Raw genomic sequence first — 17,766 nt, 5'->3', positions numbered from 1 at the left:
TTCCTGGGGAAATAGAGAATAAGGAACCTTCACCCTGATTTTACCTGACCTCTGAGACCCAAGGACTCATAGACACAGTGAATGTATTGGCACAGAGCAGAGCTGCATGGAATAAAATATTTATGGCTTCTATTTCATCACTGGACCTGAAACAAGGCATGGTTAAACCTTTTCCTGAACCCCCACCTCAGTGTGGCCATGCCAGCAAAACTTAGCAGATCAGCAATAGTAGAAACAAAATGCTTGGAGACATATTTTCACATAGCCATGTATTTTTCTTTTTTCTCCCTTAATAAAGGCAGAAGCAGGAAATGCAAAAGGAATTCCAGCTGAAGCAACCTGCCCAGCTCCCAGCTGGGGCACTATGGGGGCTGAGACAGAGGCTATTTTAAGATAAGGAAAGGCTGACAACCTTCAGATGTCAACATTTAGCAGTAGGCAGTATTTCAAGTATTTACACAGCCATGTCCCTTTCTGAGGGAATGCAAACATTAGGGCTTTTTACACCAGAACTGCTGTGCAGAACAGGAAGTTCTCAAGAAGGGGTTGAACACTTCCCCCACTCACCGAGCTTGGGGGATTACTATTACAATATGTGAAAAATGCTATATTCAAAGACCTGAAATAAGCCACAGACAAGACTGGAGATAACAATGCTTTATTTTTACATTTCAGCAACAGGAGAAATAATTGAAGATGAAATTATCTGCTTTGTTGTAAAGTATAAAAACATTTAATTATAAATATTTAGCTACAAAAGCGTGATTTATAAAATATAATCTGTGAAGATATATACACAGTTTAATCGTTTAGCAATTCTTTCACCTGACATTAAAGAGTAGAGGTTTTTCTATTTATTATTCCATGCTCACAGTTTAGTGCTCACAGTTTAAGAAGCAAAAGAGACAAGTGAAAAGATGACTGGTGAGTTTTGTTCTGGGAAAAAAAAATTAACATTTTGCCATGAATTTGGGCAAGAGCAGAGGCAAAATCTGAATTTCAGCAAATCCATGTCTTGAGAGAGGTCTCTGAGGGAAGTTCCCCTGCCATGACTGACAGGGTTTATATCCAGACAAGCAGTGGGTATCTCAACATTTGTGGACATGGTCCCCGTGTTTCCAAGAAAAAATGGCTAATAGTATAATGCAAGCCCTCAACATTCAGTTCAGTTAAATGTGCTCACCTCCCTGCTCTCTGAGCAGGGGGTGCTCAGTATGTTGTGCTGGTGTCCTCTGTTGTGCCTCTAATGAAATCAAACAATGTCACCTTCATGATTCGGGCTACAAGCAAATTTCCAAATAGAAAAGCCCAGTGTGCCATCCCAATTGCATTGTCCAGCTGACAATACCCCCTAAAAACAGATACAGCTGCCTAAGCCTGGAAAGTAACAGTGAAGCTGTACAGTACACTAAATGTGATGGAATGTGAAAGAAGATAAATGGTCAGGCAACTCAGTTTTCTATTCCTCATTTAAGAGAGCCAGCTTCTTCCCTTTGAAGTCTTGGGGAATCTCACCTCTGGTTGAAGGGTTTGTTACTATGGCACTTCAGAGAAGAGAAACTGGAAGACTCTTCAACATGCTGGGTGGCAGAAAATGCTACAGGAAATGATAATGAATTTGATCCATGTCCCTAGTAATTATCTTTCTCTCTTCACAGTGTTTTCATGGTGCCTGTGGCACGGGGCTTTGAGGAATAAGAAAAGGGTGACAACACCCAACAGCAGTACAAACATACAGAAGTCAAACTGTACTTTGTACACCCTGATTTACACAATACCTCACTACTTGCCTGTAAGCAAGGAATGAATTAATACAGGATTAAGAGAAAAAGGATCTATAGGAAAGAATGAAGTAGGCAAACATGACACTTGTCAGTGCTCACCCAGGATTTGCTACCTGCTGTTTCTGCTTTAGGGTCATGTGCTCCTAGCAGTTCAGAGCAAAGAGCCCGGACACAGCCCCCACTATTCACATCATTATAAATGCATAGTAACTGCGAGAGTTGTGCCCTTAGGAGCTCAGGAGGATCTTCCAGAAAGGAAGGCTAGCAAAGCTGTGATGAGTTTTAGGCAGGATCCAAGCAGTTCTGTCCAGGCAGAGCCCTGATCTGGGAAACGTACCAAGTGGTGTGCAATTTCAGAGTGCATATTGGCTGGTTGGTTACTGGGTAAATGCAGACTTTAACTCCCTGAAAGCTGCTCGGCGGTGCTTCCTTTCCTCCTCTTCCCGCTTTCGCTCATCCTGCTCAGCTTTTATCTCTGCTTCAAACTTACTGGCTGAGGAGAGGGCTTGAGCCTTTACGAGACAGAGAGAAAATAAACAAGTGTCAAGCCTTGCATCAGAGGAAGAGGCAAAGCCTGAGCTACTCCCAGATGAGCAACACAGAAGTGCTTGCTGCACCTCCCAGTGCTTGCTGGGATGCTTTGCCAGGACAGCTCAAGTATTAATTACACCGCAATGCTTGAGTATTTACACACAATACCTCTTACTTTCCTTTACTTTAACATCAACAAAAGAAAGGCCGCTTACTAATAAGTCACTAACAAGTGACCAAAACAAGGCCATCCATACTGGGTCACATACATTATTTCTATTACCAGGCAGCAGGACATAGGTTGTGAGTATGCAGTGGGAGAAACTACTGCAGAAAACACTCTGAATCACAGCCAAATCTGAGAACATCATACTACACCATGGATAATCTGCAGATCAAAGAGACATTGTTTACTTGCTGGCTATTTTTCCAGCTTTCATCTCAGTACATCTGCTGTGCAATAGCTGTGTTAGGCTCTTGGGAAAAAACTTCTTATATAAACAAGCAGGATTATTTTCTCTCCAAGAGAGCTTTCAGAAAGGGTGCTTTGTCAGCTTCAGATGGTGTACAGCTCTTTCTGCCAACCCCAGGACCCTGCAGAATTATTTTGATTCCAAAGGTTACAGAGAAAGAGATATCTGAAATCCTACACTCCAAAACACTCCGTTCACCATTGAAACTCAGAGTGTTCTGGTTGAGGGAGGTTTTGCAAAATGGGAAAACTCTGTCCTTATTGCATTAGTTTTTTAGGACACTTTTGTCTTTAAAAGAGGTCAGCCACCTAGTTCCAGCCACAGGGACACAGGTCAGCCAGTCACTGCTGGTGTGTTGCAGCCAGGCATTGCTCTGGTGTGTTAACTGAGCCACAGAAGGACTCTAGCTAGAGTGCAACAAAATTTGAAAGGAAACCCAGCTACAGATGAGTAGCTGAGCTTCAGCTACAGCTGAGTTTTTTCCTATTCCTCTGTGCCACATCATACCTTAGCTTCAAAGAAGTTCTTGGCTCCTTTGACTCCCTCAATGGATACATCTATCTCCGAGAGCTTTGCGAGAGTCAACAGGCCGCTGTCCTCCTCGAGTTCCCCAGCTGCAGCTTTATGGAAAATCAGCAGGAACTAGCAAGACAGAGAGGAAACATTCAGGTTTTTCACTGAGGTTCAAATAACTTAAAATACAAACAGCACAATCACCTGGAGGGGGATAGAATTCACATTTCAGAGCAAAGGAAACCAGGTCTATATAAACCAAGTGGCAGCAAGGAGCTTGTGCTCCAGTACACAGTTCTGTTACAGACTAAAAGCAGTAGGAATCTCAGAGGAAAAGAAGGTTTCCCAGGAATCAGAGCCCTGGTCATGGCCAGAGGAAGGAGATGACCTCTGCACCTGCCCAGTACAACCACTGGGCACATTCAGATATAGCTCTTCATGTTCCCATAAGCCCTCACAAGCCCTCCACCAGCTTCCCCAGTGTTCTAGGGACTCAGGTCACATCCCATGACACTGAAAGCAGGGCAAACACAGCTCTAGTTCACCTCAGGCTGAATGCTTCCCTGAATCAAGGCATTAGTGCAGTCCTTTTAGACAGAACTGCAGCCCAGGTACATGCCCTTGTAACAGAGTGGCTTGAACAAGTGTCCACAGAGCAAGGTAGCATGAAACTTCTGTCCTGCACTGGACCATGCTCATTTAACAAATCCAGAGTCACTACAGCAGAGTGTATATTGGGAAGTGAATTGCAAAGGGAAATGAAAACAAGAGTTATATTGCATTCCACAAAAACATACCTTTTCTTTTTGTTTTAACAGAAGGAACAAAACCTGCCTGCTTAAAAATAAAGACCTCTGCACCACCGTCCACCTGCCAACCAAACTCCAGATTAAGATGTGGAAGTTCTAGGTGTACTTTTGGAGGCCCTGTAACTCCCTGCTATTCTTGGTGACCCCAGGAGGTGTCTCTGTTATTGGAACAGTGCAGAGAGAACAGACACAAGGACAACCCACTCAGGTACAAAAGGAGCACAAAGCAACAAAGCTGTGCCAATGCAGCACTTCAGGCCAGGCCAGATACCAGGTACGCTTGCCCTGAAATCCCTTTGCACAGGAACATCAAATATCTCGAGTGCTGTGCTCCTCAGATTGCCAGGCTGGGGACTCTGATGTTTCCTATGGAGAGCCCGAGCTGTCCCAGAGGAGGGCAGCAGAGTCCCAGCATTCACACTGAGACAGCCCTGCTTCAAGTTGCTCGCAGAAGCTGGTGGGAATGCAAGAGTTTGGGTAGGCCTCCCATGAGGAAGGGTGTGGATATGACAGCAGCGCTGGCCGCCCTCTTGCACAGGCAGCTCACCAGGCACTGCTCCATGCAACAGCCCCTTAACCTGTGAGTGCTCAGCACAGGGCAAGCAGAAAGCAGGCTGGCCTTGGCAAGGGAATTTTCCTTCTCCAAACACATTGTAATTGGTTGACCCTGGCTGGATGCCAGGCTACCGAAGTCACTCTATCACTCCCCTTCTCATCTGGATAGGGGAGAGAAAATATAACAAAAGTTCATGAGTTCTAAGGCCCTGGAGAGATTATTCACTAAAATACTGTCACAGGCAAAAAAGGCTCAACTTGGGGATATCAATTGAATTTATTACTACCAAAATTGGAGCAGGATGATGAGAAGAAAAATAATTCTTAAAGATACCTTCCCCTCACCCCTCCCTCCTTGCCAGCTCTGCCTCCTGTGTCCAGAGGCACAGGGAGATAGGGAATGGAGGTTATGGTCAGTTCTTCATAGGTTGTTCCTGCCACTGTGCAGGGAGAAGAATCCTTCCCCTGCTCCAGCATGGGCTTCCCATGGGTTCACATCTTCCTTTCAGGCAACCACCTGCTCTGGCATGGGTATCCTCCATGGGCTGCAGGTGGATTTCTGCATCCCCATGGACCTCCATGGGCTGCAGCCTGTTTCACCACAGTCTGCATCACAGGCTGCAGGGGAACCTTTGGCTCCTCTGGCCATAATTACCTCTGCACAAGAACTTTTTAACCTTCTTATATATGCTATCACAGAGGCATTACTATCATTCCTGATTGGCTCACCTTAGTCAGTGGCAGGTCTGTCTTGGAGCCAGCTGGCTTTGGCTTACCAGACACAGGGGAAGATTCCAACAGCTTCTCACAGAAGCCACTCACTCCTTGTAGACCCCCTGCTATGAAAACCTGGCCATGCAAACCCAATACACGTAAGAAACAAACCAAATACGCGGTTCACTGGTTTTCACATAAGAAACAAATGGTTTCTTTTGGAAAGAAACCAAATCCTCCCCAAGACATCCTCTCCCTCTGCTCAGATCCACTGGGCTCTGGCTAGTTCCCCTTTGCCACCACCAGGCACTGTGACACAGAGGGCTGGCAGCTAGGCTGGAATTAGTCATGCTTCCTCTTGCTCCACCCTGAAAGTCCCACTTCCTGGCATTGGAAAAGAGCAGTGAAGACAGCACAATCCTGAGGTCTGATACAGCTGTCACCTGGGGAGGGACTAGGTCATGAGTACAAGTGAACATGAATCATCCTGAAACTAAGGGATGGCGCAGCAGTCGTCTAGAAGAATACAGGCTGCTGTGGCCATAAAGGGCAGGCTGAGTTAAAGGAAACTTGGGACTAAAACATGCTTAGGGTGGACAGAGCATAATGTCAGTCCCAAGGATCCAGCAAGGTGCACTATGGGACATCATGCTGGCTCCTACAGGAGCTCAGCAGCAATCGCTCCAGCACACAGACCTTGAGGTATTGGTTCTTACTAACTAGAGAACACCAGCAATCTGCATTCAGCTCCCATTGCCAGCCTGTGTAACACCCTTGCTGGGCCCAGGACACGCCATGTGCAGCTAAGTCTCAAGGAAATGTCAACAGAGAAGCAAAAGTGAATAATGTAGGTAGGTACCTTTCAAAGCTCTGCTCTCAAAGAGGACAACATGACCCACACTTTCCAACCCCTAACCTGGTAAATTGTATCTGCTGTCACATCCTTCATGACCCAAGATCTACACCACAGAGCCAGGCTGGGCATCATGCAAGGAAAGGTGTGGGACTGACAGGCAGCAGCAGTAGCCTTGCAACAACAGCTTGCCAGAAAAGCAGCACTATGTAAGGATGTGGTTTGCACCAACCCTGGTACCAAACAAATCATGTGAGTCAACATTTCAGCTGGTGAGGGTGTGGGGGGCAGTGGGAGGATTTCTGTGGGTTCTAGGTAGCAGCTCCAATTACACATTAATATCACAGCAATTAACTCCAGTTTCCTGTGGTAATGATGGAACTAGACAGTCAGAGCTGTGGGGATTTTTCCCCCCCACTATACCTTAACTTTTTAAGCCTAAATTTCATTGCTTGAGTCACGGCAGGAGTCCTGTACAGTTAATTGTTAATGTATTGGTGGACGTTCAAAGGTCAATGGTACAAGGCAGCTTTCCTAACAGGGCCTGTGGTTCATCAGCAGCCTATTTGCCAGGCAACAGCTTATCTAGGATGGGAGGACACTACTCAAACCAGTAGAAAAAGGTTATCTATTGCAGGTGAAAGAGGTCCCTACCAATTCTGTGGCCAGGCCAAAAGAAGAGTATGTTCACACAGGTATGCCAGGACTTGGTATTCTCTGGATAGGCAGACAGGAGCCCTCCAGTGCTGTAGATGCACCCTACTGAGTTCAGATACTCATTTAAACCAGGTTTCTCCTGGGATAATCTGAATAACCTGAGTCAGCTTAGTCACCCTCCACATGCTTGCTTGCCACCAATGAGAAGCAGAATGGGACAGGCCTATGGTTGAGGTCTCCTGACCCATCAGGAAACCTGCTTCCCTGTCAGCCCTCTGCCTCAACACAGCAGCTGGACAGGGCACACCTGCAGCAAGGCAAGAAGCATCCTGCTCCTCTCTACCACAGGAAGCTTTGTGTGTCTGCCAAAGCTGCTGTGTAATTTGTCCCCAGAGCTCTGCCAGCGATGCTCCCTCATTCCAACCCATGGGCCTCTCAAGCTTGTTGCATGATCATTGTTTTCCCTTCTGGCAAGACACTTGAACAGCACCAGCTGCCATGTGCCACATGCCAGGGGCTGGCAGCACAGGCACCCCTGCTGGAGGCTGTGCTCCAAACAGGTGGCAGCAGAAGAGCTGCTCTGCTACTCATGCCATGCCACTGATGCTGGGACATCATTTCAGGGCCTTGAGGATAGAGGTATTTCTCTTCCATGGGAGAGAGCCCCTGCAGCAAGCCCAGAGGCTGCTCCCAGCTCTTCACCTGAAATGAAGGGAGGCCCAGAATGCACACAGAGGGCTCCTCAGCCTACACAGTGATCTGGCAATCAGAGACCTGGGGCCATGGGCATGGTGCTCTTCCTGCTCCACTGGATTCTTTGCTACTTCCAGTTCACCTCTGACCGGGCAGCAGCAAACTCAGGGACAGGTTCTCAGTTCCCAAATTTGCATATCCTTTCTCCTCTCTTGCAACCCAAGTCTTTGGCCTCTGTCTTTTTGTGCTGCCTTTTTGCAGTGAAATAAATCCAACAAAGCCCTTGGGGCACAAAAGCAGAGGAATATGGTGTGATGTGCCAGCACAGAGATGGTGCAGCAGCTCTATGAGTGACAGTCACCCCTTATGTCCCAACCAGCCCAGCCAGTCACAGGCCTTGGCTGCTCATCCTCCCTCCCAGCACTGACAAAGCTCTCAAACTTCTACAGTGGAAAGCCTGACATTCAGAGCCCTACCATGGAAGAGGCATGGTGAGAACCTCATGCCTGCACAAACTAGGGAGCCCAGCTGCTTGGGGTCCAGTGCAGGCATCCCACAGGACAGAAGGAAGCAGCACAGCCCTCAAAACCGGTGCAGGACATACACAGTGCTGCCCCTCCTCTTGCTACCTAAGAGGCTGTGGGTTAATTCAGAAAGCCACAAGTGTGACATTTGCTTGTGACCGAGCCAGCTACCAAAGTCTGAGAGGAGGGGATGATGCAACAGGAGCTTTTGGTACCTGGATTCCCCCTTTCTGCTGAGATGATTTGGGTACCCCTGAGTACATGCAGGTCACTGCTCAAATTTCCTCTCTTCCTCTGCCAGGCAGAGGATCCTGGCCTGTCCTCCCAGCCGTCACAATACAGTGGTAACAGACAGACCTGTTTGAGCTGTGTCCCTGTGCTGCTGAGCCAGCATGCAGTGCCAAACTGCTGCATCCACACATTTATTCCTTGCTGCAGGGAGGTGACCACCCCTCATAAAGCTTGCCATGGCTGGTCACTGCATGATGCAGAGAGGGTCCCAATACCAGCTGGAAGAGAGAGCCTTTTGTGTCCCATGAGATGAGCTGCTCTAAGCAGAGCTCCTGCACTGCACTTGAAATGAGGCCTCAGCTGCTGTACCACAGGAGCCAAGCAATGAGACCTGGAAACTCAAGGGACATAACTCCCTCCAGCTACAACAGGGAGCTCAGTGAGCACTCCCAGCAGCTGAAACAGGGCTCAAATGTGCTTCCAAAGCAAGCAGGGAGGTTGGAGAGCTTTGGCGTCAGGTACCATGACTGCCACATGGAGATGGCGGTTAGCAGTGCTCCACACCCTTGACATGGGGAAGCTCACCGCCTTCTCCACTGCACCCCAGCACTGGAAAAACACAGAGGGGAGAGGGCTACCTACAGCCCACAGATATGGGGCCCAGCTGCCTCTTCCTTCAACCCCACATCCTTGTCAGTTTCTGCAGCCACCCTCACCTCACGGAAGCTGAGCTTCCCATCAAAGTCTTCATCCACCTCCTTGATCATGTTCTTCAGCCCCAGGTGGGTCTGAGGGGCTCCCAGCTTTTCCATCATGAGCTTCAGCTCCATCAGGTCGATATATCCATCCCGTCCTGAGTCATACCTGCAGGGTGCAAAGGGGAAAGGGTTAACCATCATCATCCCCATACTCATCCACCCAGAAGAGGAACCATGCACATGGATAAAGTCACTGTGTGGTTCAAAGCTTAGGGGAGAGTGGAAGCTGCATGACATGGCCAGTGCTGAGATATATTAAGCTCAGAGAAGTAGCTGTCAGCTTTCAGAGCTGTCTTACCAAAGAGAGAAGTACTCAGGCGAGCTCAGACCAAACAACCCACACAGAAGGAGCACAGAGGAACTCAGCTTATCTCAGTGGGATTTCCATTTCACCCACTTGCCTGTCCAGCACAAAGGCAACTTGCACGCAGCTTACACCATGCACCAATGTGGCGAGGCAAAGGCATGCAGAGTCAGCTGCTGCGAGGTTTCCTGCTAGTTTCAAGGAGAAACAGGGAGCAGAGACCAAGCAGAACCTCTTGGCAGAAAGCAATCTTTCTCTGTAAGCAAAACTCTCCCCCTCTAGCTGTTAAGATCTTTTCTCTCCAAAATGCTTTTGTACTACAACAAGCACCACCACAACAGCTGCACTTCAGGGCAGCTGTTTATTCTGTGTCCCTGGGCAGAGCAGAAAGACAGTTCCAGGGGACCACAGCAATCCTAGCCAGGGCTGTGGTACCAGGGCTGCACCACAGGGTCAGGCTGGCAGAGGAAACCAGTGCCCACCACCAGAAGCAAGACTAGAGCGGGACCATGCTCCCTATGGAGCACGAAGGACTGCAAGGACTCTTCAGAGGAGAGCACCCGTGCAAGGGGAGGAGTGCTTTAGGGATGGGGAGGCAGCAAGTGATCTGCTGTGCACAGCCTAGGACTCTGCACCAACTCCTCCCAACATCTGCTGTGGGTGTGGGTAAAGCATCCGGCCCATCCAGCAACCAGAGCTTCACACCCAGCAGGGCTATCACCGGCTCTCAAAGTCCAAAAGCTTCAGGGATGGGTGCTCTGTTATCAGCCACTCAACAGCCCTCTTTCATCCTGGTCTTGCCATCAAGGTTCAGCACAGAGCTAGGGCTTCACAGGAGAGGACAGGGCAGAGTCTCCCAAGCTGGGCTCAGCCTTGGCATACAGCCTGCCACTGCCCCCCTGCCACCATCTCAACCCTGACAGAGTTAAATCCTTTCAGCCATTCAGAAGGAAACCCTAGGCACAGTGCTGAAGCTTTTCAGTGGGCAGGAGCCAGCCAAAGCCCCCCACCCATCATCTTTTATTGACTGTTAGTGCTCTTCCAAAGAAATGAGGGCTGTAGCCATCCCAGACAAAGATCTGCACAGTTGTGGTTACCCTGGAAGAAAGCTCTTTCCAGCTGAAAAACCTCACAGCCACAGAGGAAGCTGTGGCAAAGGGAGGCACAAACAAAGCCACCAGCCCCAAACTGCATACAAGCATGAGCAGCACAAGGCAGAGCTGCAGCCAAGATCTCTGCCCCTGCTTTCATGAGCACAACATACTTTTTCCCCAGACTAGGGTGGCCTCCATGACTTTCCAGAGTACCACCACCCCCACAAGTACTTCTGATACTCCTTGTGGCTCTTAGTTTCCAAGGGTCCCAGAACTAAGAGAGTTCCAATGACAGGGACATAACTGCCAGACTAGGCTGGCACAGAGCCCCTGTTACCAATCTGCCTGCACTCTCTATACCCAGAGAACCCATGAGCCCACCAGGCTGGACTGCCTTCTGAAAAGCTAGCAAAGAAACCTCCATCAGAGCAGAAACCAGGTCACAGACCTGGGATGTCACAGGGAAGAAGTACAGCAGGTTCTTCACAGCAAGGAAGGTGTCAGTTAATTAAAGCACATTCACAGCATTACCCAACCCAGCACTGAGATGCACTTCTAAGACATCACAGAAGCATAGCAAGTGCAATATTTAATTGTCAATTTGCTTTTCTTTCAAGTTTGGGAGAAAGGGTGCAGAGCTGTCACTGTTGGAGATGCAGTGCCTTTGATTAGACACAGCAGCAAAATGTGCAATAGCAGAAAGGCACCTGGGGTTGCAGATTTTTTGGGGGGCCTAGCAGGCTCATGCTGCCCTTTGGCTGGATGCAGAAGCAAAGTAATACCAAGGTCCCCTCCAAGGGCTGTTCATCTGGGGTTGGGACACTGCCCAGCCCCACACAGAACCTCTGTAACAGAGATGAAGGCAGAAGTAGGGCACAAGCCCAGCCTGCGCCTGCTGTGGTCATCTCACCCTCCTGTTATGGACACTACCTGTAGGTAAACACTGGCCCAGAGGCCAATATGCTGCCCTGAAAGGGTTAAGCATGGGGCACAGCTTCAGGGCTCATCCCTGCAGAGAGGCAGGACAAAGCCAGGATTGTGAGAAATGGGGTCTTGCCAACAGCGGGCCTGGCTGAGCAGCACTCTGTATAGCCACACAATGGGCGTTGAGCATGAGTACAGCTGGTGCTGAGAAGCACCCAGAAATCAGGTTACCAGTCCCCTGCACTCAGGGACAGCCAGACAGAGGGGCACTGAAACACAATGGCAGCACCCTGCAAACTGCTACATTCCCTCCCTGCCCCCTCGCCTCCTAAAACAGCCAAACTATTTTAGGACCTGGGTACAGCCACCCAGCTGCTGCACAGCCAGACTATTTAGGGAGAGGCATATTTACATGGCACAAGAAACAGCACTATTCATTCCCCACCACCCATCCCCAACAGACCACAGGCATTCAGCACTGTGGGGCACAATGCAGACTTGTGGACTGACCAGCAATGTGCACCTTGCTGGTCAGTTGAGGCTCCCAGCACACCTCAGTCCGACCAAAGACCCCACAGTCTGCCTTTTGAGAGATCAAAAAACTCCCCTGTCTGCCTTTTGGGAGCCCCCTTGTCAGGGCCCTGGGCTCAGACAGTCCCGGACACCTCTCACACACAGCTGCCTGCATCCTGGTGATGGACAGCCATTACCTTCACAGGCAGAGCTGGAACAGAGCACCAGGGCAAGTTAAACACACCCCAGCATCCGGGGGAGCCATCCCAACCTGAACTCCAGGAGTGGCACAGCAAGAGCACACAGCACTCAGGTGCCTGGTGAGCCCTGCCATCACTCACTGTCCTGCTGTGGCTTTGCTTCCTTCACACTCAAAGCTCCCTGGGGCACGAGCCAAGCCTCACCCAAGTGATGCACAGGCATTACAGACAGAGGGGAATTGTGTCAACAGGCACAGACATCTCATGTCACAGGAAGGCCACTCCAGCAGCAGGTCAGTGCCCTGGCTACAGCAGATCCCACGTGTAACAGCTGGGATGCCGCAGGCAGTACGGGCACCGTGGCTGCTGTGATGAAACTTTGCCACGCTGCTGTCACAGCAGTGTTCCTGGCAGCAATGAGACACAGCAGTGGCTGCCAAAATCTGCTGCAACAAGGATGCACCCAGATTCTCATGCTGGCTCGCTTCCACCCGGACTGCAGAGCATGCCTGGCTGAAGCATTGGGAGAGGAAAGCAGGACACAAAAGCAGAGGAAGGAGGGAATACTTGCTGAACAGACTTGCTTAAGAGCACAGTGTCTGTTAGGCAGAATTACTGCCCAAGTAAAAATATTGCACTGGTGTTCCACAGGTGCTGGGGGTTTACATCACAGAAGAAAGAGGGATCAGGAAGAGAGGAAAAAGGAGATGCCAAGGACTGCATCACCTGTAGTGACTCTGTAGTCATCTTCCAGCTGCCTCTAAAACCCCACTTAACAAAAAAAAAGGACAACTGAATGAGAAACTACAGATGCCGAAGGATCAAAGAGCGGTTTCTAAACATTCACATGGCTTGAGAAAAGCTGGAATGAGAACCTGCCCTCCCTGTACGTGTTTGCTGCACCTTACCTTGCTTTGCATACTATGGGCACCTATACTTTGATCTGCAGTTCCTGTATGCTGCAATGGCCTAATTGAGGCTTTGAAGTAAAGCAGTTGGAATAATGGTGCTAAAGTAATAATCTCCTCTTAAATATTTCAAATCCTAAGTAGCACTTTATTCCCTCTGAGCATTGTGTTTCACCTTACATGGAGAAGGTGGTGCTAATCTCTGCTCCCTGATATCTAGTGACAGGATAAATGGGAATGGTTCAAAACTGCCTCAGAGGAGATCAGACCGAACCTGAGGAAGCCTTTCTTTCAGCCTAAGAGGGCTGTCGCACCGTGGAACAGCTTCCTAGAAAGGTGGTCAGTGCCCCAAGCCTGTCAGTGTTTAAAAGAGACATTTAGACAATGCCCTTAATAACAGGGCTTAACTTTTGGTCAGCCCTGAAGCAATCAGGCAGTCGAACTAGATGTGATCATTGATGCTCCATTCCAAATGGAATAGTCTATTCTATTGCCAAGAGCTTTGGAAACAATTCCTCCATACCAGGGTGGGGACAGGAACAGACTCCTCGGCCACATGCAGCTTCATCCTCCCAGCCCAGGCAGAAGGAGTTCTCCTGCTCTTGGAGGGACATGAGGGCAAGATGAGAGTCTCCTCCACCAAGATCTTCTCCAAGACATCAGGCGAGACCTGCAGGCCCAGGCTGAGTCCCCATGGGAATAACCTCCCTGCCCACTGGAAATCCACAGACAGCCAGTCACATACAGCCCATGGCAGCTCTGGAGAGAGCAGCTCTGCTGCAGCATGTCAGACGAGGCTGGGGCATCTGGCAAAGTGGCTCCTAAGTGGCTCCAGGAGGGCAAGGGGACATCACAGCCTCTCCTATCAGCCAGATACAAGGCACTTATGCAATGTGTGGGCAACACATGAAATTCCCTAGATATAAAAAGCAATAGCAAGACTGGAATTTCTCCACTCCCTCGTGCCCCACAGATGAAGCTGCTCTCTGTTTTCCTCCCCCCTACATTTCTCATAAAGGTCATTCCTGCCAGGCAGAGCCTCACTGCCTGGCTTTCACACTCCCCTCTGCCATTTTCCTGGACAAAGATGGCACCAAGGGGAGCTGTGAGACTCCAGAGGCCCTGAGAGTTCACTTAGACAACTCAGAAAAGAGATGTTATCGTGGTCCTCACATATTGTCAGAATAGGCAGCTAATTAGGTCACATTATAATTAGCCCGAGCTACAGACTTCCTGGTTTCTACCAAAAAAATACCCATCCTGAGAGCTGCCTGCACCCAGCACTCCAGCAGATACCTGCACCCCATCTCCAGTGGAATGGGGCCAAAAAGGAGAGATGCTGACAAGAGGAGGCTTGAACAAGAGAAGGGGAAAAGTGAGCCCAAGTGCAGCAGCCAGAGCAAAGAGCATTATTTCTGCTCTGGAAGGATGCTCCAGGTGTAGCTAGCAGCACACAGCACTGGATGGAGCACTATATTTCACACTTTCAGATGAGTCCTTTGCTTCCACCGTGGCAGTCACTGCCACCTTCCATACCATGGGATGCCCTGACAGGCATTCAGGGTAGCTGCTATCACCAGGACATCTTTTCAGCTGGAGCACCATGACCCAGCCCACATCATGCACAGGACCACAGGTTCAAATTTAGTCTGAACTACAGATTTAAAAGTCCCACTAAACTGATAAGAAACATTTTTTTGGATGGGAAGTTTCATAGTGGAAACCTGGCATCCTGTGGCAATGAGAAGACACTAAAGGAAAAAAAATAAACCGTTGAGAGAGGGATGTAAGAAAGACCCCGAGTTGTGGTGGCCAGGGCCAACAAGCCATACAGAGAATTAAAGCCTTAATCACATTAACTCAAGCTCTGACTGACAGGAATTAAGGGGAGCATTTCCTCTCCTCATGGAGCACGTGACATCAGCCAACAGTTGACACAGGTCACTGGCAGCAGATGGACCAAAGACGAGATCCTCTGCCACTGCAAACCTCAGGTGCCTGTAACAGTGAACACCAGGACACGGCTTCCTGGCTGCCTGTCCAAGAAACACAACAGGGGAGCACGCAGCCCACCTTCTCCCCCTTTGGCATCAGCAGTTCTCACAGGGTATGCAATGCTTTCCAGCTACATTGACCAGCTGATTAGCATTCAACTGCAAAGCCTAGCTTTTCCTGCTTACAAGGCTAGTGTTTAATGAGCTCATTGTTGAAAAATTAGGCTGCAATTCAGCTCTTCCATTTTTTATTTCCCAAAACCACCGCCATTTCTTTCCTCTTCCCTATTGAGGCAGTGCCACTGCCCAGTCCAGGCTCTCACGCACAGCTTTCAGGCCTTGCCTGCATTGTTTGTCCTCCAGCCCTCACAGCACCATGTCTTAGCATTCCATAGAGTGGGATCCCCTTTAAGCACAGTGAAAAGGGACACAGGAGAGAGTGGAGCAGCAGTCCTGCCTGGACCACCTCGCTTCCTGCACCAGCTGCCAACACAACACTGCCTGTGCAACAAAGAACTCCAAACTCCAGTAAGCTCACAAAAGCCCATCGCCTGGTCTCCTGTGGCAACAGCCTGGCTGGGACAGGCAACACCCCGCAGTGCTGGGAGCTGACAGCATTCAACCAGCTCCTGATAGCCTCACAACAATCCAAGGTGCCCAAGGCAGCTTTCAGCTAGGAGAACAATGATCTAACAAGGTACAAATCTCACTTCAATCACCTCCATAAGGTGAAGTACATCTTCACACCTTGCCTGGCAGCAGCTCCCTCCCAATCTGGCAGCTTGTTGTGGGGCTGGGAGGATACTGGTCCCCAGGAGCCCACGGGTCTGTGGTGCTGGAGGGAAAACTGAGTGCAGACAAAGGTACCCAGACACAGCCTAACTGCAGGAGCAGGACAGAGTCTGGAGGGGAGAAAAAGGCAGGATCGTGGTCCCGGGGAGGGCCAAGCCTTTCTGCTTACAGAAGCAGCTCTCCCCGTGGCTAGCAGCAGCTTGACTTTAACACAAACCTTCCTGCCAGGAGGGGAATCCCATCCCAGCCCCCACGAAAGGAGTAGCAAGAGGAAGCTGTGCTCAGCCTTTGCTTGGGTGCACGGGAAGGAGCACTAAGCCCGGCAGACAGGACTTTGCGTGGCGCTAGGACACTGCCAGGCAGAGCCAGCAGGACTGCTAGGGGTGCTCAGGGTCGCAGTTGTTTCGGGCAAATGTCCAGCGCTTCTGCCGGGCCTCAGGACATAGACCCACCTGGTACCCCAGGGTGTGGGGCAGAAGACTGCCTGTGCTCTCCCACCGTCCCACCCAGCGCATCCCGCAAAGCCATCGCTCCTGGGTGCCACCAGAAACAGCCGCCGACCCAAGCCCAAGCAGAGCAGAGGCCGTGAGTTAAACGCAGGGCTGAGCCCCAGGCAAACTCTACGAGCCCCGCCGGCAAAGCACAAGGACAATCTGGGGATCAGATGGCGCTGCGAACGCGCCGCGGCTTCCTCCAGCCCGACCGCAAAACCGCGGAGAAATGAGAGCGTGCCGCTGAGAGCGGGCTGCCCTTCTCCAGATGTGCCCCCGGGGGCCAGCGCCGGGAGGGGCTGCGGGGGAAGGCAGAGCCCCAGCCCCGGAGCCCACGGGCCGGGCAGCGAGCCCCCCACCCCGCTCCCGCCCTACTCACAGGCGGAACATGCGCTCCATGTCCTTGATCTGCCGGCGGCTGAACTCCTTGAACTCGGTGTAGGGGTTGAAGACGGCGGCCCGCCGGGGCTGCGCCGCGCCCTCGTTTATGTCCTGCCGCCGGCACAGCTTAGCGCTCAGCTCTGCGCCCGCACTGGCCGTCAAGCAGCTCCGATCTTCCACCTCCTCGGCCGCCGCCGCACCCTTGACCGCCTCTGCCTCACCCTCCACCGCTGCCCCACTCTCCTCCAGCTGCAGCCGCCGCTGCAGCTTCTGCGCCAGCTCCTGTGAGGCCATGGCCCGGCGCTCCCGCCGGCGAACCGCACTGCTGCCCGCCTCAGCCCCGCTCCGCTCCAGCCAGGACCGCCCGCCCCGGTGCGCAACTTTATTCCCTCGCTTGGAGGGAGCGGGGCGGGACGGGGCGGGACGGGGCGGAGGGAGGCTGGGACGGGGCGGGCACTTAAGGAGGAGCGGCGGGACGGGGAGAAAGGGGGGGGCGTGGGGATTGCCGCCACTGCATGCGCAGGTACCCCGCGCATGTGGTGCGCTACTGTCCCCCAGGCTGACCTCTGGCATGGATGCTCTCCCACACAGCAGCCATCCCCATATAGATGACCCACACAGACTGTCTCCCCGCATCGTCGTGCAGGGAACCCCCCCACTCCATGGTCACTCTTTGACGCATCCCTTAACCGATGGGGCTCTCCCCAGGTCCCCCCCGCTCCCCACAGCAGGGCCCTGCACTGACGCTGGGACGCACAGACCGCGTATACCCCACAGCGCTGCCTGCTCCGCTCCGTTCTGTGGGGCGAGACGTGCCCCGAACCCGACCGGGAGCCCCCGCGCTCGGGGAGAGCAGCGGGACCGCGTCGGCTCACCAGGCGCTGTAGGGATGACGGAGATCAGGATTGCCCTGCACCAGGGCAGAGGGATCCCTTAAGCCCCTCTATGCGCCTCCCCTCTCTTACCTCCTTGGTCTAAAATTAGCCCAGGACAAAGCTCGGCTCAGGCCTGGATTCCCTCTCCTTCCCCAGAGAACACGGGCAGCAGGCGGCCTCTTCCCGCCCCCCCAG

The 17,766-nt window shown here is 51.3% G+C and overlaps 1 protein-coding gene across 1 annotated transcript; it reads right to left on the bottom strand.

Annotated features, from left to right (window-relative positions):
* Positions 1 to 642: 642 nt before the first annotated feature.
* Positions 643 to 17,048, bottom strand: EFHD1 (EF-hand domain family member D1). The gene is made up of 4 exons (XM_066556406.1): positions 16,695 to 17,048; positions 9,054 to 9,201; positions 3,296 to 3,430; positions 643 to 2,296 (listed from the first exon to the last, which is right to left on the bottom strand). Exons 1-4 carry the CDS (start codon positions 16,988 to 16,990, stop codon positions 2,162 to 2,164), a joined length of 714 nt encoding a protein of 237 aa, XP_066412503.1. The 5' UTR covers positions 16,991 to 17,048; the 3' UTR covers positions 643 to 2,161.
* Between the last annotated feature and the right edge of the window lie 718 nt (positions 17,049 to 17,766).

The sequence above is a fragment of the Molothrus aeneus genome, chromosome 10 (assembly GCF_037042795.1).
Source record: "Molothrus aeneus isolate 106 chromosome 10, BPBGC_Maene_1.0, whole genome shotgun sequence".
Lineage (NCBI taxonomy): Eukaryota > Metazoa > Chordata > Aves > Passeriformes > Icteridae > Molothrus > Molothrus aeneus.
This window is presented reverse-complemented; position numbering and strand designations above follow the sequence as displayed.